The sequence below is a fragment of the Gopherus flavomarginatus genome, chromosome 2 (genome assembly GCF_025201925.1).
Source record: "Gopherus flavomarginatus isolate rGopFla2 chromosome 2, rGopFla2.mat.asm, whole genome shotgun sequence".
NCBI lineage: Eukaryota > Metazoa > Chordata > Testudines > Testudinidae > Gopherus > Gopherus flavomarginatus.
The window spans coordinates 212,043,929-212,070,135 of NC_066618.1; the positions used below are offsets into that span (position 1 = coordinate 212,043,929).

Consider the following 26,207-nt stretch of genomic DNA (forward strand, 5'->3'; position numbering starts at 1 on the left):
GCATTTTGATTCTGAATGGCTGCATTGTACAGCCACTATTTTAATCTGAAATTGAAACTTAATCTTCCCATTTGCTCTTCACAGGTCACTGACAGAGAAAGGGAGTTTGCTGCTGCTGCTGCAAAACAGCTGGAATACCAGCAGTTTGAAGACGACAAGCTCTCTCAAAAATCATCATCTAGCAAACTCTCCAGATCTCCTCTAAAGATTGTTAAAAAGCCGAAAAACATGCAGTGCAAAGTGATGCTCCTGGATGGCTCTGAATATGGATGTGAAGTGGAGGTAAATTGTTATTTCCTCTATTTTGCTTTATCTGTTGTTCCCTGTATATCCTAATTCATTCTATTGTGGAGAAAAGTTCTTCTACTAAAAAACCGAGTAGACTCATGAGGCAAGAATGTTTTCAAAAATGGAAGCCTAAATCTAGATCTAAATAAGTGGTCTGTTTTTTCACAAGTGCCAAATGCCAAGCAGCTCCCAATGTCTTCTCTAGGAGATTGAGGACTGAACTCAGATTTAATCCACATTGAGGGGTATAGAAGCACTCCAGAGAAGGAGCATCAGGGCCAGCTCTAGGTTTTTTGCCACCCCAAGCAAGAAAAATTTTGGCTGCCCCCATCCCAGCCCTGGGCTCCCCCCCTGCCGCCCCAGCCCTGGGCTCTCACCCCTCAACCTGCACCCCCCTGCCGCCCCAGCCCTGGGCTCTCACCCCCCAACCTGCACTCCCCTGCTGTCCCAGCCCTGGGCTCTCCCCCCACATACACCCCGTGCTGCCCCACCTCTGGGCTCCGCCCTTGCCCCCAACCAGTGCCCACCGACCTCCTCCTGTCACCCCAGCCCTGGGCTCTTCACCCACACCCCCTGCTGCCCCAGCCCTGGGCTCTCCCCGCCCCTGACACCTGCACCCTCCTTCCACCCCAGCCCTGGGTCACTGGTAACTTGCTCCCAGGGCTGGTCATTCAGCAGGAATTTTGGATGTGCACAGAATACAGACAGGATTGGTTCCCGTGTGGTTACAGAACTGTAGTAAAGTGGAACAAGTTTCAGCTTGTGTGACTGGAGGATATCTGGATGCATATTATAAGACTGTCCTCTATAAATGAGGAAAAGTTGAGGTGCCTTTATTATTCTTTCTGTTCCACTCTTTGTTTCTATGGGGAATTTGCCAATGCAATATCACTGCCTTCCTTTTAAACAAATAAAACTAAAAAAAAAAAAAAAAAAAAAGGTAATGGCTGTTGAAAATAGCAATTCCAGTCCTAAAAACCACTGGGAAGCATTTCTTGCTCAATTTTATCCTACTTTTTCTACAGCAAGTTACAGTGGATCAGTATATCTGATTTGGGAGAAATGAAGTAACAGCTGCCCAAATTGAGCTTGAGCACTCCTGAGTTTTGAGTGTTCAAATCTGGAAGGCAGGTGCTAGATTCCCTTTCTGAATATTAGCTAAATCTGGAAAGGAAAAGTCAATTTCTGCTTCCGTGGCTCAGAAGTGGAAATCCTTCTACGTGCCTGGTACTGTATCTAAAGCTGCCCAGATCCAGTAGAACCTCCCCTCCCTTACTTTTCATTTTAAATTCTAGTAGGATCCATGTACCTCCCTTGCTAGGCTTCAGATAGAGAGGGGCACTATCCATTTAGTCCACCCAATTCCTTCTTTGGGGGCTGCCAGGTGAGGTCACACCAGTATCCATAATCCAGTCTGGGGATGTCTTCTGAAGGGAATATCTGGACCAAAGCCTTCTACTCTTTGGGCACACTTGTTCCCCATTCACAGTGCCACCCCGCTCTAGCAGTGAGCTCTCCATTCACAGCAAGCTACAGCATGAGGTTTCAGCTACCATACTCCCTCCCCCTCCCTTTCCTGTTGATAGCTGCCAAGGGAATGCTGGGAAATGTAGTTCTTTCCATGCTCCAGGGCTGGCTCCATAGGAGGGGAGCTAACCAAGGAACTGCAGCTCCCAGGGCTCCCTGTTGGTTCTCAGCTCCCAGGCTGGATCCCTGCAGGCTGCTGCCCCAAGCACTTGCTTGCTTTGCTGGTGCCTAGAGCCACCCCTGGGGAGCATGGGGTTCTAGATGCATGTGACTATCTGTGACACTCAGCCTGGACCACTGACAGTGAAACTCATTAAAGAAAGGGAGCCTCTGATCTCCAAGGGCTTCCCCTTTCCCGGGTCCTGTAGTTACTCAGATAGCACCTGACTGAGCTAGTGCTCTATAAACAGAGTGTAGCCACCCCAGCTTGAATGGCAGGGAGAGCCTGGCTGCCCCAAGTATGTACCTGTTCAAGACACTAGTATTACCATCTAAACCTGTCACATACTCAGGGTGGGCTAGCCCCCCCCCCCCCGCCACTCATGCTGCTACGGCTGCATTCTATTTTTAGCACACTGGCTTGATCAGAGCTAGTCCGAGTATGTCTTCTTGAGCGAGAATTTACTTTCACTGCTCAATGTGTAGACTTACCCTAAATCCCAACAGTAGAGAGTAGCTGGCAGCTTCATGGGCACACACTCTTCAGGCAGGCTGCCCTTTTATGTGCCATGTTAGTGCTCCCATTGCAACCCATAGGCTTCACACTGGAGCCATTTGCTCCCTCCACCCAGCTTAGATCCTTTTGGTAATTGAGAAGTGTGTGGTAGGGAAGAGAAGCCACCAGGTACAGAAGAGGAAGGGGAAAATGAGGTAGTAAAAGTGTGGAAGAAGGTGAAGCAGGGAGAGGGAAGAGTAGGGATAGAATAAAAATAGAAAGCAAAATCTGTGAAAATATGTAGAAAAGAAAAAGTTCTGATGTTAGAGGGAGGGGAAAGCTGTGGAAAAACAGCACCAAAGAGAAAATGGGAAGCAGGGAGAAGGTGGTGAGATGTGGCAACCACACCAGGGGAGGACTTGAGGAACCCTCACTGGTGAAGCAGCCATTACTCCATCACAGATTTTGGGGCTATAATCCAAAAAGGTTGGGAGCCACTGTTCTAAAAGTAGAAGTTTGCTGCTGCATGTGGGGCCAAATTCTGAAGTTCTTACACAGTTTTCACTCACTCTTGACTATTGATTTCAATGAGGAGCGTTGCTTGAGCAAGGACTTCAGAATTTTATTCATGACCACGCTTTAAAATTTGGAGCAAACGTATTTTTGCAATGCCAAGAGCTTAGCTGTAAACAGCAGGTGTGATTTATTACATACATAGTAATTTGAAAAATATGCTATCAAGTACATTTTAGTTTCATTGGCTGAGTACTCTACAGTTTCTTTCTAGACTAGCAGTAGATAGCTGGTGTGATACGCTGCTGTGACATTACCACTAATCTCAGATTGTTGCTTTACTTTTTGAGCTCCAGACCTGTTTTTATATCTGACAGAAAATAGTGTGGAAACCCACATATAGGTACTTGCTTTAATGGGAAGAGCTGAACTTACTGAAGCCTTAATCACTTAGGTGGAAAATCGAAGTCACTATGTGGAGTGCAATCAAGCAAATTTCACTAGATAGATGAAAATATTATGAGTAAGACAAGTTTTATAAGGTGAAGTAGAAGGAGAAATTTATTAAGTTAGACTTGGATTTATGCAAATAAAATAGTATGAGTAATATTTTCTTCTAGGAATTTGCACTCTTTCTCCAAATATGTACTGAATGTAAGTTGAAGAGTCAAAATGCTGGCATATAGATGTCATTGTCTTATTGCCTGTCTTATTTCTCTCCTAAAAGTCTGTATGATTACTCAGTGTCTGCTTCACAAAATGTCCAATATAAATTGCACTATGATTTATCAACTCAGATAACTGAAATATCCTTTATTCATAATATTCACTATCAGGGGCGGCTCCAGGCACTAGCACACGAAGCGCGTGCCTGGGGCGGCAAGCTGCGGGGGCCATTCTGCCGGTTGCTGCAATGGCGGCAGGCAGGCTGCCTTCGGCGGCATGCCTGCCCAGGGTCCGCTGGTCCCGCGGCTTCAGCGGACCTCCCTCGGTCGTTCTTCTGAATCAGCAGGACCGAGAACCTCCCACAGGCAAGCCGCCAAAGGCAGCCTGCCTGCCGTGCTTGGGGTGGCAAAATACCTAGAGCCGCCCCTGTACACTGTAGTCCAGAAATGCTTTTGTCTGTCCAAAAATTATCCAAGTTAAGGGATAGCACTTCAGCTGTTACATGCGTAAGGATATGTAACTGCATTCACCAAAGCAGATGTCAGTTCAGGTACTGGAATGCAAAATTAAACACATTTGAGAGGACCAAAGTTCCACTGCTTTGCAAATTTGTACATGTGAATTTGTGCACATGACAGACGACAATGTTGGCATTGCAGTCCTGTATCAGGTCTTCCTACCAATATATTAAACTATCAGCGTGTTTGTGTATTAAACTTGTGCTTTCTCTAGCCAACTGCAGGCTACTGTGCAGCATTCAAGAATGCATGGTAGATCCCAGGAGAGTCTAATTTCTCTGTGCAAAAGGTTCCGCTGCTGGCACAACTGATCTGGCAAGGGAAAGAGATGACAACATGCCAAGAGGAATGATGCCTCTTTAACTCTATACACTGACCTCCCGAGAAGGATTAGTTGGCCAGGGAGACTGAGGAAAGAAAATGAAGAGATCTCAGGAGAACTCCATGCCTCAAATAGAAGTGGAGGGAAAAGTTCCTGTGCAGCAGCTCTGACTAGCAGTAGAGTTATATGGCTGATCCACAGAGACTATAGCATAATGATGATAAGGGATACCTCACCTGTCACATCTCCAAAAAGCCCAATCAACATTTTAAGGACAGCCCCAAAAGACAGAACTTATTATGTTCCTGGGCGCAGTTATGCTAGTTCCATCTTGATAAGCTGAACACTAAGAGGTCAAGGGAAAAGGCCTAAAAAGTCATGCATGGATGTGATGTGAACGGCATAAAAACCAGATGCTCTTTTAGAAAAATATACTCAAAGATTAAATGCTGAAGTTCCTTGTGCTTCTGTCCACTTAATTCCCTTTTACAAGAGGTGTAGTGTTTATTTTTAATTTTAAGGCAGTGAGCCAATGTGAAATGTGGCAAACCACCATCTGTTGGCAGAAGTATCACCACATAGTAATAATCCCATCAATGCTATCGTGTTGAATGCATCATGTCGCATCCCAAAAGGGGCCAAGAGGAAACAAAATCTCAGAAAGTTAGAATCCCAGTCCTGAGTTACAATTACAGCTTTGCCAGTCACTCCTTGTGTGGCCTTGTACTAGAACTGCATTCCCCACACTGTGAAACAAGGATATTATTTCACTATTTGACTCTCTGAGGACCGTGAGGATCAATTAGTTGGTTGTTGAGTGCTTTACAGATGACAGGCACCTTATGAACGCTAAATATTAATATTATTTAAAGGAGTATATTGCTCTCAGATAGAACACATCCTATAGCATATCAATTATGTGCTCATCAGGGTAATAAACTGACAGTTAAAATTGCACACACTCATGGAGTCAGACACATCCGAAACAGGTTTTAGTAATCCATTATCTCCTTGCCATTCTCTGTATCTTCACACACCCTCTTCTTCCATCATTACCACGTAGGAGTCTTCACCTTCTACTAATTTACCTTTCTGTCTCTCTCAGGCTTCCAGTATTTTGTATTATGCCAGGATACTCTCTTTTGATAGTGTTCCAATGCCTGTTTGCAAAGAACTCACCTGAGAGTAACAGTGGGCAGACCCAAAGTATCTGTAATGTGGCTTGTATTCACAGAGAAAAAATTCTAAGACTCAGCTGAAAAATTCCTCTTTTGGTCCTCCAGCATCCCTGTCTGTGGTGAGTTTTTTTTCTGGCCCGGGAATATGTTTCATGGCATGAAGGCATTCCAAACTAGAAACAGAGAAAAATAGGTCACAAAACCTCCTTTTTGTTCTGCGAAAAACATAAAACAGTAGGTTCAATGCCACAAACTCCACTGCATTTTTACATTGTGAATCTACTGAGGGTAGCAGTTGGCTTATGTCTAAGAATGCATTTCTTTTGAGGTCACAGAGACTATGTGTAACTGTAGATGGGGAGGGGCATGCATTTTGAACTCAAACCCCCCCACCCCCAAAAGAAACAAAAATATAAACCCTGGCAGAAAACTTGGTGGGCACGTGACCCAACGTGCTCGCTCCCCTCGCCTCACCTCTGGATGGTCAAATACCTTTGTAGTCCCTTCCCAGGAACAACTACTAGAGGAGCAGAAGTCTTTATTCATACATTGTTCCTATACATACAATACAGTTGTCATTGAAAACACAAAATGATAAAAATAAAAAATTAGGAGATGCTGTATGTTTCCTGTAAAGGAGTTCCATGCCAAAAAAAAGTCTTGGAATTTCAATCTTTCTAGAGTCACTGGCTCACCGATCAATAGACCTTCTCTCGGATCGTCTTAGATGTCTACTCATGGTGAGAGTTCCATCTTATATTTTGGTGTAGCTATTGTCAATAAGGTTAAAATCCGCACCTAATAGTTCAGAAAATACAACTTCTGCCGACAAAATAAACTGCAATAAAGAATAATTGGTCTGTGGAAGACTTTAAAAAGTGGTGGAAAGGACAAAAAAAAGGGATAATGTGAGGACATAAATCCTTCCAAAAACAAAATGGCCACTGGCTTGGAATACACTACAAGGAAGAGAGAAGCTGAAGGAAAATAGGACAAAGGTTGCTTAGAGCATTGCAGCAGAAGTCACAGAAAGCATGCAATCTGATATAACAGTGAACACGAGCAGACGTATGTTAAGTATGTGGTATGTAGCACATCTAGCAGCACTACGGAGGTGTGGAATACCAGTCCCAAACATGGTGCAAAAGTGATGATAAACTCTTGGGAGAAGGAATAATCTCACAAATGCCTCAAGAAGGAAATGAAGAAGATTGACACCTAGAATGGGCTGAAGATAGTTCATGAATTGCTGTGCTTTCTAGCGAGATTACAAACAGATGAGTGAAATGAAGCAGAAAAGGAACAGGTCCATGGTTCAAATTGTGAAGTATTGAAGTACTTGCCAGTTATGAAAATCATGAACTTGTCATTTAGAGATTGAGTTGGAAGGATAAGAAAGAAAATACTCTCATTCAGTATTGTTAGATACACAACTCAAGGACTTGCTCTGTGGAAATGGGAAACCTGAGCTAATCCAGTTAAAGGAGAGACAGAGACTAATTTTAACCTCTAATGAGGAGATTATAGATGAAGAAAATTGTAATTATTTTTGTTTGTCAGACAGTGCTTCTTAGAAAGATTACTGCATCAGCTCTATAGCCTGCTATACTAAGCATCCTAAAGAGAGAGAATCTCTTTTTCAGCATCTCTAATGTAAAATCACAGCCCAAGAGGAAAGGAATCCATCCAGTGCTGTACAGTTTAAGAGCTTGACTTATGAATAAGCAGTACTCAAAGTACAATTGTCTTAGACTTTATATTCCCCAGGTTTTGAATGTGAAAGATTTGCTTTGATAAAATGTTTCATGTATTATTATGGAAATTATCTCAATAAATGAGCTCAATTTAAAAATATTTCTGCATTTCTGAGTGCAAAACTGATATCTAGATATGTTTTTGTGCATGCAGCTGCAGTGTTCTCAGACAAATTTGAATGTTCATGTGCAAAAGCTTACAGTAGGTGAAAAATGTTTTTTACTTACAAAATTTGGGACCCAAGTTTTATGCTTTTTTGAGAACTTGGTCATTTGTGTTTAGATTATGTTGAACAAAGTTTTTGCTTAAATGCTTTTAATATCTATATATACAGTTAGACGACTCAATCACGTTGGAATGAATTGCTTCATAATACATAAAATGATCAATGACAGTATTAGATATTACAAGATTTATGAATACAAAACTAATCCGCTAAGGCAGGGGTAGTGAATAGATGGACCACGAGCCAAATCCTGATAGCCAGATGCTTTTCAATGGACCCCCAAGGTCTTTTTTACTTCTTATATTTGTTGCTATTTTTTAAATTATTATTCTCTCTAGATTCTGAACCTTGACTATGTCTTGACCAAGAAATTTAGACCTTGACAAAAAATAATTGACTACGCCTGCTCTAAGACCTGGTCCTGAACCAGTGCAATCAGTGGAATTGTTGCCAGTGACTTCAATCAGTTTAGGATTTGGCCCTAATTCCAAAGGGCATTCTGTGGGAGAAGAGTCTTTCTCTCAAATATAATTATGACATCATCTATGAAATGTGGGCAGGCATCAGTGTCAGATGTATGAGTATCAAGTGAGCTGTCTGACACTTGGCAGGGCGTCTCATCCTGCTCCACTGAACAAAGCAGCATAGTACTCCTGCAGTGTGTACCACCAGCCTGCCAGTGATACTGCTTCTTGCCCTTGGATGTAATCCCATAGTAAATATCAGGATTGATCACAGAAATTAAATTAAATGCATTGTACCTCAACGATATGGTCAGGTCAAAAAAAGGCGCTGAGTACCATTTCCACCAGTCCTTTCTCATCTTGGAAGAAAGCCCAGTGCGAGATGTCCCCAATTCTTTCTCAGATTACTTGTGAAAGTCAGAAACCTGATCTGATGAATACATCTAGGACAGGAGTTTGAGTCCAAACTCATCCTGCTGAGGTGAAGAATCCTGGAGATATGTAATCCTCTAGCCAAGCAATGCAGAAACCAGTTAAGTAAACTTCTTGGTCTCAGGCCTGACCTGTACTTTAAAGAGCCCAATATCAAAAGAGATCCAGAACTGCACTTTGACAATATATCCCTTGATTTCAGATCCTCTGAAACATTGAAGTGAATTCTCTGATTCAGGTTTTCCAAAAATGAGGAAAATGAATATTGTTTTTCCTTCTGAGCTCCTCCAGCTTCAAGCAGAGCATTTCCAAGTGAATTTATATAAGAATTCTATTTCCCTTTTCCCTCCCCCCTTTTGGCTTTCTATTTGACAGGTTGGTGCAACTTAGCTGGATGCCTTGGAATCTTTTAATTATCGACCTTTCTGTACAGATGGTCTAATATGGAATGACTTCCTAAACAGACTGTAGTATGTCTTCATGGCTTGCTCTAAACCTATAAATGTGAATATTTACAAACAGAGGATAACCAATTTCTTGAATGAGCAGAAAGATACAGTCTACTAGGTCTAAATAAATGGCAGAATATTTGCTTTATTTTCAAAAGACTCAGCAGTTAGAGCCCCCTGAGAATTTATTTTTCATCTTCAGTCCTGTTTGAGTTTTACCAGACAGGTAAAGCCCTGCGCAGATACGCAATCCACAACCTGCAAAAATTATCTGCAGATATCTGCAGATTTGCAGGGCTCTACACTGGGGGCCAGGCTGAGGCTCTGAGGCATTCCCCTCTCCCCGCTTCCCCCCCGGGCCCTGTTGGAGCCCGGTCAGAGAGAGCTGCGTGGGCCGCTGTGGGGAGCCTGTGCAGATTCACGGACCTTCCACCTGCTCTTGGCTGGGCAGGAAACCAGAGGGGAGCAAAGACACAGCCGGGGGCTGGTCTCAGCCCACCACTCCGCACTGCAGGCAGGTGGAGGGTCTGCTTCAGCTCCCCACATCTCCTCGGCTGAGCTCCATGATAGCCTGGGAGGAGGGAGAACTGTGGATCTGCTCAGGGCTGCTCAGGCCTCCCCGCCCAGGATAGATGGAGGGTCGATGAATCCGCACGGGCTCTCCACAGCTGCCTGCACGGCTCTCCCTGACCCAGCTCCGACCGGGGGGGCGACTCGGAGCCACAGCCCGGCCACATTAAGAGCTGGGCGGACAGCTGTGCGGAGAGTCCATAGACCCTCCACCTGTCCTGGGTGGGGGGCCCATGCAACCCCCAGCCCAGAATCTCTGTCCCCCACCTCTCTGCCCAGGGCAGATGGAGGGACCCAGGCTCCCTACAGCTGCCAGCGCAGCTCTCCCCAGTCCGGCTCCGACTGGGGCAGGGGTGGCTCGGAACCACAGCCAAGCCACGGTAAGAGCCGGGCGGGCAGCTGTGCGGAGACTCGGCGGACCCTCCACCTACCCTGGGCATGGGGCCCAAGCAGCCCCCCGCCCAGGGCAGGTGGAGGATCTGTGCTGTGGTTCCTCACAGCTGCCCGCCTAGCTCTTACCATTAGCGCCCTGCGCAGATACAAAATTTGTAACCACATCCACACTGCTGTCCGCAAAAATGGTCCACAGATATTAAGTGGATACCCGTGGATTTGCAGGGTTCTACAGACAGGGTGTCAGGAAAGGAAAACAAAAGTTTCCATGGTAACTATTTCTGTGGTCTCTACAGCATTAAATAAAGCAAGTTGGGTTATTGCCATATTATTTTGATATTCCATAGATGAGTTGGATAACTGATATTTCAAAGAGCATTGTTAGTTTTGTCCCTCACTTTTCCCCAGGACGGAATCTTTCTTTCATCCAGTTCTTTCAGTCAACTTGATGTTCCTTGGTAATAATAGAAAGAACATGTCGACTCCATGTGTTTATTAAAAATGTTTTTTGAGAAAAAAAAATGAAAACCCCACATCTTAACACCAGAGGTTTCCCCTGGTTCCCCAGGCAGTATCTAATGTTAATGCTTAATTTGAAATGAAATTAGAGGTTTTATGTTCAGACATTTGTGTCTGGACAGTTACATGATTTATTAGATACCTGGCATTTCTCAAAATAGTATCCTAAAATGAAAGGGGTATACTGGAATAAACAGATTATTTGTTCCACCAGTGCATGGTGGAATTCCTATTTGAGAGACATACTTAAGCTAGATAAATAGTGCCCCACATATCACAGAGGCATATTATATCTCCTTCCCTTTTGAGAGAAAGGTCTTTAAGTGGGAGTGTGTAGATCCTTTCCAGGAAGAACTAGACAAGGTCAAAATGGCATCTAGTCCTAAAGGACTATCACAGGGTAGATTTCAAATGTATACAATATGTAGTCTCACTTTTTCCTTTACCAGCATTGCAAGCAATTAAGAGGCATGGAAAAGAAAATTTGGTCACTTACTTTAGTGGCAACTGTATTTGTTTTTCTGCATTTTCCATACCCAGCTCGTAATACTACTTTTGGATAGAAGATCCCCTGGAGATTATTTTCTTGTCTTGACAAATGGGTGTAGTACTTCCCTTACCTCCCAAGGAATTATCCAGATTATCCAAGGAATTCAGATAAAGCTATGTTCTCTGACACATGTCGGTAGGAGGCTTCCAAGCTTGAGTGTGCTCTTAATAAATATAGTTACACGTGCAACTTTGCCGGCTTTTTATCTAAAGTTACTGTTTCTGAATATAAATACTTATTCTTCTTCGAGTGATTGCTCATATCCATTCCAGTTAGGTGTGTGCGCCGCGCGTGCACATTTGTCGGAAAACTTTTACCCTAGCAACTCAGTGGGCCGGCAGGTCGCCCCCTAGAGTGGCGCCATCATGGTGCTTGATATATACCCCTGCCGGCCCACCCGCTCCTCAGTTCCTTCTTACCGCCCGTGTCGGTCGTTGGAACAGTGGAGCGCGGCTTAGCTGACCTCCACTTCCCTAGCTACTCGTAGTTCTCGTATATACTTATGCAGTTATAATCCTTTTATATATATATTTGTATAGTTATATGTTTTTTCTTTGCTAACATAGTTAGTTTAGTAATTGTTAGCGGGGTTCAGGAAGTAGCCCCTTCCATGAACCCGGTGCCGGAGCCCATGCACCGCTCACCGGGTTTTAAAATGGGCTCGGCCTGCCAGAAGCCGATGCCGAAGGGAGATCCACACGACTCCTGTTTGAAGTGCCTCAGGGAATCACACTTGACAGCTAAGTGCCCCATTTGCAAGGCTTTTAAGCCGAGAACAAAAAGGAGCGGGACTTTCACTTACCCCTCCACCTTTGGCGCCGAGCGATGATCAAGCGGCTGGCAGAAGCACCTCCTCGGCACCGGACCCCGCCGGTACTGCCAAGGCCTTTCGGCACCGGCCGTCGCCGGCACCGAAGTCGACTCGGCACCGCTCCCTTCCTCCGAGGTCGAGAGAGCCTACAATTCCTGCTGGTGCCTGACGGCTCCCCGGCACGCGCCGTGGTTGAGCCCCCTGCTCCTGCTGCTTCCGTGCCACCTGCATCGCAGCCAGAGAGCTCGTCTAAGTCGGATTGCCCGGCACCGACACCTGCAGAGGCACCGATGACATCGGCACCGTCGATTCCAGTCCCCCAGGGCCATTGAATCCGGTGCCTGACAGCTCCCCGGCACGCGCCGTGGTAGAGCTTACTGCTCCTGCTGCTTCCGTTCCAACTGCACCGCAGCCAGAGAGCTCGTCTAAGTCGGATCGCCTGGCACCGACACCTGCTGTGGCACCGACGACGTCGGCACCGTCGATCCAGGTCCCACAAGGGCCGTAGAATCCGGTGCCTGACGGCTCCCCGGCACGCGCCGTGGTTGAGCTACTGCTCCTGCTGCTTCCGTGCCAACGGCACCGCAGCCAGAGAGCTCGTCTAAGTCGGATCGCCTGGCACCGACACCTGCTGCGGCACCGACGACGTCGGCACCGTCGATCCCGGTCCCACAAGGGCCGTAGAATCCGGTGCCTGACGGCTCCCCGGCACGCGCCGTGGTTGAGCTACTGCTCCTGCTGCTTCCGTGCCAACGGCACCGCAGCCAGAGAGCTCGTCTAAGTCGGATTGCCCAGCACCGACACCTCTGAGGCACCGACAACATCGGCACCGTCGATTCCAGTCCCACAAGGGCCGTAGAATCCGGTGCCTGACGGCTCCCCGGCGCGCGCCGTGGTTGAGCTTATTGCTCCTGCTGCTTCCGTGCCGACGGCACCGCAGCCAGACAGCTCATCTAACTCGGATCACCCGGCACCGACGCCTACCGAAGCTCTGACGACCTCGGTACCGTCGATCCCGGTCCCACGAGGGCCGTCGAATCCGGTGCCTGACAGCTCCCCAGTATGCACTGTGGTTGAGCCTGCTGTTCCCTCCACGCTGGAGACATTACCAACGGCGAGGGATCTCATTGCCATGACAGAGTCGATGCTGCCTGACCCCGGCACCGCCGGTGCGGGTAATACAGTCTCTTCATGTGACCGTCCTCTGTCAGCACAGCAGAGCGGCACCGTTCATGATCACGGTCCCGCAGACACTCCAGATCCTGTCAGCACGCCCGACACCACTTGCAGTCCCGGTGCTGTTTTCCTCATCGGTACTGGTCGCACTCGCTGCACCGGTCGGTATCCCGTTCGCCGACCCGCTATTGGCACCGTTCCGACTCCCGGCACCGCGACAGGTACCTTGACTCCTGTAGCCTCTCCCCGAACCTCGAGATCTCGGTCGACCTCCAGGCACCATTCTGGTTGCGGGTCTGGATCTCGTTCCAGGTACCGGTACGCCTCCCGGTGCCGGTTCCCAGTGCCGAGTTGGGCAAGGTCCGATAGAGTCAGAGACTCTGCCTGTGCCTTCTTTTAGTACCTCCATGGCCATCCAGACACGCATCCGTGTCATCCCACATGCGCAGATCTTATGCTCAGGACCACGATTCTGATATGATGGCCAGCGGGCGCCAGCCCCGAAACCGAAAGAGGCTTGGCGAATGAACCTGTTTGGCCGCCAGGTGTACTCTGCAGAGGCCCTGCAGCTCTGGGTAGCAAAGCAACAAGCCTTGCTTAGCTGCGATAATTATAGCACCTGGGTGAAGGTAGTTTAGTTTATGGAGTTTTTCCCTCAAAACTCCCGCCAAGAGTTCGCTGCCGTCTTGGAGGACAGGGGAAAAAAGGTACCCAGAGCGTCCCTCCAGGCCTCGTTGGACGCAGCAGACTCTGCAGCCAGGACTCTGGCCTTTGGTGTCGCCATGAGGTGCATCTCATGGCTTCAGGTTTCAAACCTCCGGCCGGAGCTGCAGTATGCCATTCAGGATTTACCTTTTGTTGGTAAAGGCCTTTCGCGGCAAAGACAGCCCCAGGCTGCCAAGCCTGATGGACAATAGGGTCCTAATGCGCTCTCTCAGCATGCATATGCCAGCGACCAAACGCAGGCCTTTCTGTCCCCAGCCGCCATACTCTGTGCCTAGCCAGAGACAGGACTTTGGCAAACGGCGAGGCCAAGGTGGTCGCAGACGAACGTCAGGACCCCTAAAGAGCCAAGGTCAAGGTCCCTCGCAATTACCACTGGGACCAAAGACGAACCTTCCAAGGTGCGCCTGAGGGCGGTGTACCAGTCACAGGCCGGGATCCCAATCCCGCTTTCTCCTGGCGTGGCCCCAGTTAATTTCAGATCGCTGGATCCTGCACACGGTGGAGCATAGGTACCACCTCTAATTTGTTCCAGCCCTGTCCCCCCTTCAGGGACCCCTCTCACGAGCAATTCCTCGTACAAGAGGTGCAGACGCCGATGGACGAAAGGGGCAAGGGGTTTTACTCCCGTTATGCCCTAGTCCCCCACTCGAACGCAGGTCTCAGACCTTCCTAGTCCTGCACGGACTCAACCGGTTTAGGATAAGGTTGAAGTTCCGCACGGTATCCCTGGGAACCATTTTTCCATCCTTGCCTCCTGGGGGCTACTATGCCGCCCTGGATATGAAGGACGCGTACTTTCGCAACGCCATCTTCCCTCCGCACAGGAGATACCTCCGCTTTCTAGCCAACTGTCAGTACTTCTGGTTTACGGCCATAGTCGCCGCCTACCTTCGCTGATGTCGGATATGCATTTTTCCGTATCTGGACGATTCGCTTATCCGAGGAGACTCTGAGACACAAACCACTCAGCGCGTGGGCATCGTCACGGTCTTATTCACAGATCAAGGCCTGATGATTACTATAGAGCAATCCACTCTGGTTCCCACGCAGAGGTTGGACTTCCTAGGAACTATCCTGGTCTCCTACCTAGCCGGAGCCTGCTTATCACAACTGCGGTTTTAGGCGATGGCAACAATCATCTGAGGTCTGCAGGCTTTCCCAACGACCTCGACTCGTACTTGTCTCAGTCTCCTGGGTCCATGGTTGCCCGCAAGTTTGTAACCAAACACGCCAAGCTCCGCCTCCGTCCTCTCCAAGTCTGGCTCACCTCGGCGTACCACCCGGACAGGGAGCCAATGGTCATGGTAGTCACCGTTCCCTCGAGCACCTTAGGCTCCCTAGAGTGGTGGCTAACTCCCTCCCTGGTGTGGGCAGGGATGCGGTTTCATCCGCCCCAGCCCTCACTGCCCCTGACGACGGACGCGTCATCTCTCTGCTCAAGTGCTCATGGTCACCTCCGAGCTTAAGGCCTTTGGTCTTCTCGGGAGCTGGCATTCCACATCAATGCCCCAAAAATGAGAGTAGTCCGCCTGGCGTGCCAGGGGTTCCAGCGGCAGCTGCGAGGCCGTTGTATCTCGGTGTTTACAGCCAACACAGCGGCCATGTGCTTCATAAATATCCAGGGAGGGACATGGTCCTCCCCCCTTTTGTCAGGAGGCCATCCATTTCCGGGACTTTTGCATGGCCCACTCGATGGAGCTGGTGACGTCCTTTCTCCCAGGCGTTCGGAATGTCTTGGTGCTTTGACTCAGCAGGTCTTTCCTGTCTTACGAGTGATCACTCTGCCCCATGTGAGGCGTTCTGCTTTCCAGAAGCGGAGATGTTTCCTCACATAGACCTGTTCGCTCACCGAGAGAGCAGAAAATGCCAGATGTGCTGCTCCTTCCAAGGTCTCTCCTCGGGATCGATCTTGGACGCATTCCTGATGCCGTGGAAAGGCCAACTCCATTATGCCTTCCCACTGTTCCCACTGGTTCATTAGGTCCTGCTCAAACTCCGCAGGGGCAGAGCGCGCATCATCATGATCACTCCAGAGTGGTCCAGGCAGCACTGATATATAACACGTTGCTCGGCCTGTCAATAACAGACCAATTACCCTGCCACCCCACCCAGACCTCATCACTCAGGGCAATGACAGGCTTCGTCACTCGGACCTGCAGCCTCTTCGCCTCACGGTGTGGCTGCTGCGTAACTGAGCCGGGGTGACAGGAAGTCTTCCACCTGGTCAACGTACCGGGCCAGGTGGAAGCGTTTCTTCTTCAGCTGCAATACGCTCGATCTTGCTCCTGCTGAGGTCTCGATCCCCTCTATTTGGCCTGCCTCTGGCCTTCAGCGGCAGGACCTGGTGGTATCATCGCTGAGGATACACTCAGCAGCCATCTCTACCTTCCAGCCAGGCTAAGGTGGACGTTCCGTGTTCTCACGCTCTATGGGTTCGAGATCCCTCAAGGGCTTGGAGAGCTTGCACCCTCGGGTGCACCGCCCAGCCCCAACCTGGGACCTCAACCTAGTTTTAACCAGACTTATGTCTCCCCCAGTCGAGCCGTTCACGACTGGCCCTCTGATATACCTGTCTTGGACGACAACTTTCCTCGTAGCTGTTACATCGGCCAGACGGGTCTCCGAGCTCAGAGCTCTTACGGGGGTTCCGCCGTACACTAGGTTTCACAAAGACAAGGTGCAGTTATGACCGCACCCGGCTTTCCTCCCTAAGGTGGTTTCGGCCTTTCATGTTACCCACAGCTCAACGCAATGGGCACAACCATTGCACTCCTTGGACATCTGTGGAGTACTCGCATTTATATTGCGCTGCCAGAACCATTTCGTAAGGTGCCCCAGCTCTGTCACGGTAGCGGGCCAAAGGGAGGGCTTGCTTGTTTTCCTCTCAGAGGATCTCATCTTGGGTGATGGCGGACTTCCGCACTTTTTATGATTTGGCTCATATTTCCCCAAGCCACATCATCGTACAGTCTACCAGGGCTCAGGCTTCATCTGCCGCCTTGCTGGCTCGTGTTCCTACCCATGAGATCTGTTGCGCAGCTCCATTGGTCCTCGGTCCATACCTTTGCTTTGCAGTATGCCCTGGTTCAACAGTCAAGAGATGCTGTAGCCTCTGGCTCAGCAGTTTTCATTCTGCCACATTTCACTCCGACCCTACCGCCTACGTAAGGCTTGGGATTCACCTAACTGGAATGGATATGAGCAATCACTCGAAGAAGAAAAGACGGTTACTCACCTTTGTAACTGTTGTTCTTCGAGATGTGTTGCTCATATCCATTCCACACCCGCCCTCCTTCCCCACTGTCGGAGTAGCCGTCAAGAAGGAACTGAGGAGCGGGTGGGCCGGCAGGGGTATATATCAAGCGCCATGATGGCACCACTCTAGGGGGCGACCTGCCGGCCCACTGAGTTGCTAGGGTAAAAGTTTTCCGACGAATGTGCACACGCGGCGCACACACCTAACTGGAATGGATATGAGCAACACATCTCGAAGAACAACAGTTACAAAGGTGAGTAACCGTCTTATTTCAGAAGCAGAGTATTCTAGAAATCAATAGCTGGGCTGTGGTATTTTCCAGCTTTTTCCTGTTTCCTTCCACTCAACAAACAAGTTGGAAATGAGTGGATGGAGGGAGCCTTGCTACGCTCTGAACAACTTTTTTTGTTTGTGGCACACTGTGGAAATCCAGATCTTATGGTACAGCTTGTAGATAGCCCTAAGTAAGACTTGGAGAGGAGAGACTGCTTCGCCATCACTTTGCATCTCCTGTGCAAGGGCAGCCACAGATGCAGTCTTGCTTTGTCCTCTGCATGAGAACTGTTCCTTGCTACAAGGAAAACTAAGCTCCTGGAGAGCTAAGGGAGTAGGGGTAAGGCAGGTGATGCCTTCCTTCCCATTCACTCTACACAAGCCAGCAGAACTTGCTTGATGTACAGGGGAGTATGTGCTGCACCTCGACAGAATGTTGCCGCAAGAGCATCCCCTCTGTGCATTAGGGAGCACTGCAGGAGGCAGTGTGATCTCTGAAGCCCAAATGCCTCTGTTAGTTCTCCTGATTGTGGCTAAAAGCCACAGCAGTGCTTTATGTGTCCCTAAAATTGTTCCTTAAAAATAAATTATCCATGGGTCTTTGCCCAGGTAGATTTGTCATTGCACTGTAGACTAATACTGTATGTTTCTCCATAAACTTTGCCCCAGACCACCCCTTGCAGCTACTTAACATGGAAAGCAGTGCAGTCTAGTGAATAGGGCACTTGACTGGGAGTTTGAAGACTGGGGTGCCTGCCTCAGTTGCTCACTGGCTATTTGATCTTAGACAAGTCACTTCTCTCTGTGCCTGATTCCTTTCCCACTCCAAATGTGTCTTGTCTACAGAGATTATAAATTCTTTGGGGCAGGGACTGTCCGTCTCTTACTACGTGTTAGTGCAGAACCTAACACAATGGGGACCCAATCTTGGTTGAGAACTGTAAGCACTACTGTAATATAAATAATCGAACCTATCCCCAGCAGCTGAAGTGTCCTGTTTAACCTTTCCTCTCCCCCACCAAGTAACCTAACTTGTAACTAAATCCCAGAAGCTAAAGCCTCCTACTTCTGAACCATCTACTCATTTCTATACTGGTTCCAGTTCTAGCTACTCCATCCCAGACCGTTGATAAGAGCCACTATCCAAGCCTCCCAGATGTCTGATTTTCCTGCCACCTGCCCAAATGACCCTGCACTGAGCCTCGCTGATGTCTCCTGGCACATGTCCTACCCCTCTTCTCAGTTGCTGAATTGTCCTTTTACCCATTCCTCTTCACCCCTGAACAACCTACATTAACCTCCATCTCAGGAGTCAATTGCTCCCATTTTCATCTATGTGGAAATCACTGTTCTAAGTGATAACAGGCCATAACAAAAAATAAAAACCCCACTCCCATTTGTATCAGCTTCTAAAAACATTAGCTGTCGTATGTATATAAAGACCTATTGTGTCAGCTGGGTAACTCTGCAGTCAAACCCAGTGCAATGTTCTCTGGGTTTTCAAACAAAGGCAGTATCTACGAGGTTAGGGTGTGATTACCAGCTCACATACACATATCTGCACTAGCTTGATGAGTGCTAAGGTGAATAAAAATGATAGTGGAGTCACTTTTAACATGGGCAGCAGTGGCTCAGCTTAGCCTGCCAAGCACAAACCCACTGGAACCCTGTGGGTATGTACTCAGCACTGGTAAGCCATGCCACCACTGCCTGTGCTGCTGCTGCTATTTATATTCACACTAATGCTCATCAAGCTAGAGTGAGTATGTATAAGCAAGCTGGGAATCGCACCCCATGCTCATAGTATAGACACAGCCAAACAACAACAGTGAATATTAAAAAATATATAGTTCAAGCAATTTTTCTTGATAGCTACAGGCAGCGAATGGTATGATTATAGAGGAATCTCAAATCTAAAAACCTGAATGCCACCACCGCCTGCCCCATTGCAGAAAGTGTCTGTCTGTGCTTTAGTTGCATTATGATTTTTTTTTATCCCAAGTGACAGTGTAGGTCAGGGATAGCTCCATGGCTATTAAATTCAAATGGCAAAATTAGACCTTAAATCATTTTGTATTGACTGGAGATTTCTTCCTATTGAAAATGAACAAAAATGTTAATAGTAATACAACAGACAGATGCTATAACCTAGCCCAATATATAGTACTTGATTACTCTTCTAATGCAGGAAACAATCAACTGTCTTTTTGGCAAGTTTACATCAGTGCATCCTCTGCATCATCTTGTAATAGATAGACATCACAAATGAAAGGTAGCATGCAGCACAGGACAGAGGAGAGTTTGCTGATGCCATTTAAGAACATGGGTAATGAGGAAAATGTCCACCTTTATTATGCCAATTGGAAGGTTTCAACTGCTGCATTTGAACCCAATAGATCCACCTAATTGCTGCAGAATTTTTATGTTGTGTTGTTTTTTAAAAAGTGTTGTTTTTAAAAAAAAGTATCGCACAATTTCAGAAAAATACCTTGTACCCCAAGACCATTGTACATAGCTAGTTTTATCTGGATCAAGAAGCCTCCAGATGCACAAAGTCTGATTTAGCTCCTTTATGCTGTAATTTATTATATACAGAGCCTAACAAACATACTGGATATTTAATTCATGCTTTGTTATTTGGAATGTCCAAGTACTTGATAATTATCACATTGGACAGTAGAAATGGTGGGCTACTATACATTTTAGCAGCTGGCATGCATGTGTCTGTATGGCTTGTTTCTGCTCCCATGTGCAGAGACACATACTCTTCAAATATTTGTTTATTATTATTTACATATTTCCTTTTGCTGCTTTGGATTACAATACACAAGTTATTCTGAGATGTTCACTTTATACAAAACATGCAAATTCTGTGACCCAAACCAATGTAGTCAGAGTTCATATAATGCTAGGTCTAGTGTGATCTCTGCTGCTGATGTAGCAGGCAGAGATCCTAATTTGGTCCAATTCCAGAATCGGGACTAGGTCACCAATCTTCTTAGCAGGATTTAGCAACCCTTTTTTTTTTTTTTTTTTTTTTTAAGATTAGTGCTGGCGTTTTAGAATTGTGAGCTCAAACAGTATTAAAGAAGGCTGTCCCCAATAGAAACTATGTCATGTTATACAATGTCACTGACATTTGGCCTATACATGTTACTATAGCATAGGACATACATACTGGAATTAAACACTTCAGAATCTAGGTCAGATGTTTTCAGGAATGGAAAGGTGGTGGAAGGTGCTAGATACAGTGAATGTGAAGGACCTTGTATATTATAGTAGCATAATACACAGAAGAATTAAATGATAGCAAATGAACACCCTTAATTGTACATCAAGATGGTACTTTCCAAACTGTAGTGTTTTTTATGAGGCATTAATTTAAGTTTGACCGTATGTGTAGCACTGAAGTAATTGGAGATATAGTGGAGTTTTTAGTGTAGCAAATACATTTCTCTAATAAATAATTTCTGTAATGCAATTCTTTAGTGTTCAAGATATGTATCTTTTAGTCTGTAAGAAATATATAATATATGGTCCACTTAAAGAGTGAATAAACAAATGGAAGTGTCTGTGTGCAAAAATAATATATATTTCTCCTAAAAACCTAATTTTTCTAAACCCACAATTTTTATTAAACTAAATCTTTTTGAATTGACCAGTCCTCAGTGATTTCTCTTAGCCGGTTAAATACTGTCCAGTGAATAGATTTCATTCTGTTGTGTACTTTTCAACATCTACCAGTGGATTTACCATCAGAATTCTTGAGTGCACAATCAGTGATAACTATAGTTAATATATTTACTTGACAAATTAATGCTCATTTTTAACTACCATAAAACTGATTGTTTATTCTCTCTCTCTCGCTCTCATTTTATGAGGAATCTTTTCAGATTAGGAGCCTGAAAGATTGGCAGAAAGTTATTTTTACATGCTGTGTAACTAGTTGTAAACCGATCTTAGAATTTTATGCTGGTCCAAGAGAAGCACATGTCTGCATAAACATTTATTTACAGTAGTCTGCATATCTTTTTGATTATGAAACTGAAAGGACAACAGTTGCAGTAGAAAGAGACAGGTGGCTCAGTGCTTATATACTTCAATCTGATTACCAGTGTAAAGGTATACATGACTGCCTCAGACTTTGCAAGATGGCAATCTGAATTTTGATTTAGTAGGCTTTACCACTTTATAGTAGAACATTAGCATGATTTCTTGGATTTTTAATTTTTTGGTGACTGAGTACTGAGCTATTTATAAAATGTTTCACATAATCCATAGCATATTTCTATCAGAATGCTATATTTTCCAAGTATGTAAAATTTGGTACCCCTGAGGTAACATTTTCAGAAAGCATCTCAGAGACTTAGGAACCTAAATTCAACAGTTCAGTCACATTGGTGCTTTTAAAAATTCTGTGCCTTAACCTGTAAGCCATGCATGTGCAAACCGAAGGATCAGGCAAGGGGCACGTTTGTTAAAATTGGCTTTTGCTCTCATTTGATTTAAATAAATGTTAATATTTGAAAATCTGAAGGCATTATTGGGAGTAAGAAAATAACTGTTTTCCTTTAATAATGATCTGAATTGTGTAGGCATTCTACGTGTATATATAACACATAAGTGCAGAGTCCAGGTCAGGGTCTCTTCCCTAATATTCAAAACTCTCCATGGGATTCATTGGCCATAGCAATCTGAGAGATCACACTAAGCCTCCATGACCAGAATATCTCTCGACAGCTACATTGACCAACAGGGGAAATCTTATACATGCAGAAGACAGAACTTTCACAAGAGATGGATCTTGAGCTGTGGGGCTGTCTTTTTCAGCCTGAGGGCTAAACCTACTTCAGAAAGATCAAGATGTTCCATCAGTGCTTTAAGGCAGATTCTCTGCCCTGTTCTGTTCCCTTTGCACTCTTCAGATGATAAAAGTGGAATGGAAATGATCCACAAATCTCTTGATGGGGATTTTGCCAACATGGGGGGAAAGTAGAAAAACAGTAAGGACATGGAAAAAGTAGGTTTTGTCTCAATTTCACATACTTTTTTTCCCCACTGAACCCCTCTCTAGCTCATAATCAAATACAAATATTCTTCTTAACATGGTTACCGTTTAGGGTCCCAGTTTAAGACCGCAAGTTAGACACCTCTGATTAGAAAATGGAGCTAATTCCCAAAGAGATATGAATGAATGATGGCTTCACTGCATTTGAAACTAAATTCAAAATTCAGTTGTCATAGCGCGCGCGCGCTCTCTCTCTCTCTCTCTCTCTGTGTATATATATATATATATACACACGCGCGCGTGTGCGTACACACAGTAAACAAAAAATGTAAGTTAATTGAGATAGTTCTTCTACAGTGTGGGAAAGAAGAGAGTATTGTTTCAATTTTTAAATATTTGGGAGTCACTTAGAGCCAAAGTAATGACCATGATCCTGGAGATTTGTCTGTACTGACTTCGCTATAACTGATCATGAGAGTAAAGGCTGGGTTTTTCAGGATTGGTCCCAATTTTTGTATAAGACCTCTGATGTCTGAGGAAAAATGAGTGCAATTATATTGGCATTAGACTGTCATGGAAATCAATCAGAGAATGACTTACTGTAGAGAATAAAATCTTTCCACTAGGGGAAGTGGAAGGGAAGGGAATGCTCGCTACAGCAAATATAAAGTATTTCTGACAACCAGCTAAGGATTTATGCTAGTTTCTGCAACAGGGATAATTGTGGAAGGTGGAGCATGGTGAAGATCAGGGTCGGCTCCAGCTTTTATGCCACTGCAAGCAGCGAAGAGGGAAAAAAAAAAGATAAAGCCGCGATCGGCGGCACTTCAGCAGCAGCTCTACCACGCCGCTTCATTCTTCGGCAGCAATTCAGCAGCCGGTCCTTCTTCCAAGAGAGACTGAGGGACCTGCCACCAAATTGCCACCGAAGACCTGGACGTGCCGCCCCAACCACCTGCTTCCTGCACTGGTTCCAGCCCTTGGGGAGATGGTGTGTGTACTAGAGAGAAAAGGTGAGTGAGGTAATATCTTTTATTGGACCAATTTCTGTTGATGAAAGAGACAAGCTTTCCAGTCACACACAGCTCTTCTCCCGATCTCAGCGTTGTGTAGCTTGAAAGCTTGTCTGTTTCACCAACAGAAGTTGTGGTCCAGTAAAAGATATCTCACCAAACTTGCCCATCTAATATTATGGGCCCAACAGGACTACAGCAATATTGCAACACACACACACACTTTTTCCATTTCTCTCTTTGATTAGCAAAAAGATTTTGAAGAGGCTACCATGTGATTTTTGCAATGCAAAAACTAAAGTGTATAAGAAAATAACCTACAAAACGTATGGCGCCAAATCCTGTCCTCCTTACTCAGGAGGACTCCAGTTAAAATAGTGGGATTGATTAAAACTATAAATTAGTATTGAGGTAAAATATTACCTTTTCCATAAGGCACATTGTGAAAGAAAAAATGGTCAGTAGACCTGCACTGAAAAGAATGAGAGGAGATGGAAAAGGTCTGTACTGCCACATGCCAAAACATATTACACTGTGCAAGATTAGAGTAAGCACAGAGTTATTTTGTTAAGATCCACTGGAAAATGCAAATGCTAATTAGGAATGAGAATCAGATAACATCAAAATAATTCAAAATCCAATTATTTCTACCAGTTTTGCATGATGTTAATCTGTGTCTTTGTTCCAACGTTCATGGCCACTGTAATTTTTATAACAATTGTGTGCTGAAATAAACAACCAAAAAGTCACTTGTGCTAATTCTGACTCTAAGGGCTGCATTGGCAACTTTCCAGCAGTCGTGTGTGTGTGTGTGTGTGTGTGTGTGTGTGTGTGTGTGTGTGTGTGTGTGTGAGGCGCACACACATTTTCAATTTAAAATTAATGCCCAGAGCCACAGTGTTTATTTGCACTGCTGTGCTCCTTGGCCAATGAACAGAAAGTGTGTATTTGAACTCTGTTTTGTCCTGGCCCTGTAGTTATTGTACAGGGAGAAGATGGGCACCAGAGATGAAAATAAATTCATTTATAGCTAGCATTTTGTAATGTTTTTCCATCTTTGTTTTTTCCCCTTGCCTATAGAGCTTGTGCTGAATGTGATCACTTTTAATTGCCTTCAGAAGACAGACATTCCTTGCCTGCTGCAGTGGGCTGTGGCTTTTTGTCCTCCTTGTTCAGCATTTTGTATACACATGAGACTGCAGCATTGCATGCAAAAATAGCTTCACTGTAAAATGTGGCACTTTGGCCGCTGTAATAGCTTTAATTTCTAAGAAAATAAGAATGTTGTGCTCCTAACCTGCTCACCCTGTGTCTGATACATCTGCAAAGGGAAAGTAAATCAAGCAGTGAATTAAAAATAAAGGAAGGGGGTAACCTGCCACCCTACTACTCAGTCAGGTATATAGCAGTAAGGGTAATGAACTCTTAAGTAACTGTATGCATACACATACAGATACAAATATGAATGGCGTGTGAATGTATAGGGCTGGATTCTGGATGCAAATGGCCAGCATGAAATTCCCCTGATATGGGGGAACTTCCCCCTGGGATAAAGCTAGCAGAGACGGCATCTGTGCGGATCATGCTCTCCGCACTAATAGTAGATTGTCAGGGGAGAGCGAGGACAAGGCGAGGCATGACAGAGCTAACTGTGCCAATGCCGGGGAACTTCCCACTGGCATAAAGCTTGTAGAGGCGGGTCCATTGCCAGCCACACATCCCCACCCTATAGGGGATGTATCTGAGAAGGAAAGGAAAGGAGCATGATGGAAAGTATCGGGGTAGTCATGTTAGTCTGACGAAGTGGGTTTTTTACCCATGAAAGCTTATGTCCAAATAAATCTGTTAGTCTTTAAGGTGCCATCGGACTCCTTGTTGAGTATGATGGAGTACATTACGCTATACCATACCTGTCCCATGGGCCCTATGCCGGGGCAGAAATTAAAGCGGCATCTTGGCCCTCAGAATTGGGAAGCCATAATCAGCTCCCTGCCATCTCAGCCTGACTTTTTCAGTGCAACTGAGAGAAGAGAACCAGTCTGCTTTCTGCCTGACTACATTTTTGCCCTCTCACCAGTCCCATTATTATACCTTAAGTCCTCCTAAATGTTGAAGAGAGAAGTTGTCTGTGATCCTCACAGCACCAGCATGACCAACAAGCCGATGGCATCTCTTTCTGCTGGAGGCAATGGCGGACCATTGTGTTCATTGTCCATCCTGAGTAGACTTTCACTAAGAATGCAGTATCTTGTCCCAATTCAATAATCTTCAGTTTTTCACTCAACCCTTGTGCTACAGCACCTGGGTTGTCAAACCATAGTAGGAATCGGTGCTCAGCATGCTTCACTCCCCCAGAAAGAGATTCAATACTGTGGTGTAAGCCAGAATCTAGAAGAAGATTAGATAGTGGGGCGAGGATAAAGAGAAGCGTGTTGAAGGATCAGATCCACATTTTGGATTTTTTAGAAGAAGGAATCTGAATTGGTTTTACTCTGATTGCCCTCAAGATGCAGCAAACTATTGCTAGCATTCTCAGCTAGAACAGAAAGTTTGTTTAGCTTCCTGAGGGCCTCTTGTACCTCTCATCTTCAGAATAACTATCTTTTGTGAAGTCTTAACTTGGCCACCTGTTCATTGATAGGTTCAGTACTCACTGTCCCTATGTCAGTTGCCTGGAAAACAAACTAGCACAAGGTGGATTTTTCCCTAAACAAATAACATTCATCCCTGATGTCATTGATTCATAGATTTATAATAAATAAAATGCTTTTCTAGTGTAAATTTGATGAGACTAATTCACAATACTTGTTTTGGTGACTAGAATGGCATAATGTATAAGGAACAAAAGAATATACAAAAGCTTTTTCTACTCTGTTGCTGTTATGTCCTTTCATCTTGTCAAATACAGTGCAGTTCATG

At 45.7% G+C, this 26,207-nt stretch overlaps 1 protein-coding gene across 19 annotated transcripts in view; it reads left to right on the forward strand.

Moving 5' to 3' along the window:
* Positions 1 to 26,207, forward strand: part of EPB41L3 (erythrocyte membrane protein band 4.1 like 3) — a 146,067-nt gene that overhangs the window by 59,657 nt on the left and 60,203 nt on the right. For 12 of the 19 annotated variants that reach the window (XM_050942106.1, XM_050942102.1, XM_050942113.1 and 9 more), the window contains exon 1: positions 128 to 282. In XM_050942106.1, the coding sequence (XP_050798063.1) occupies positions 229 to 282 (54 nt within the window). In that variant the 5' untranslated portion in view covers positions 128 to 228. Of the gene's footprint in view, positions 1 to 84; positions 283 to 26,207 lie in introns of those variants that run through there. The other 7 variants (XM_050942108.1, XM_050942117.1, XM_050942119.1 and 4 more) reach the window with 2 other exon arrangements.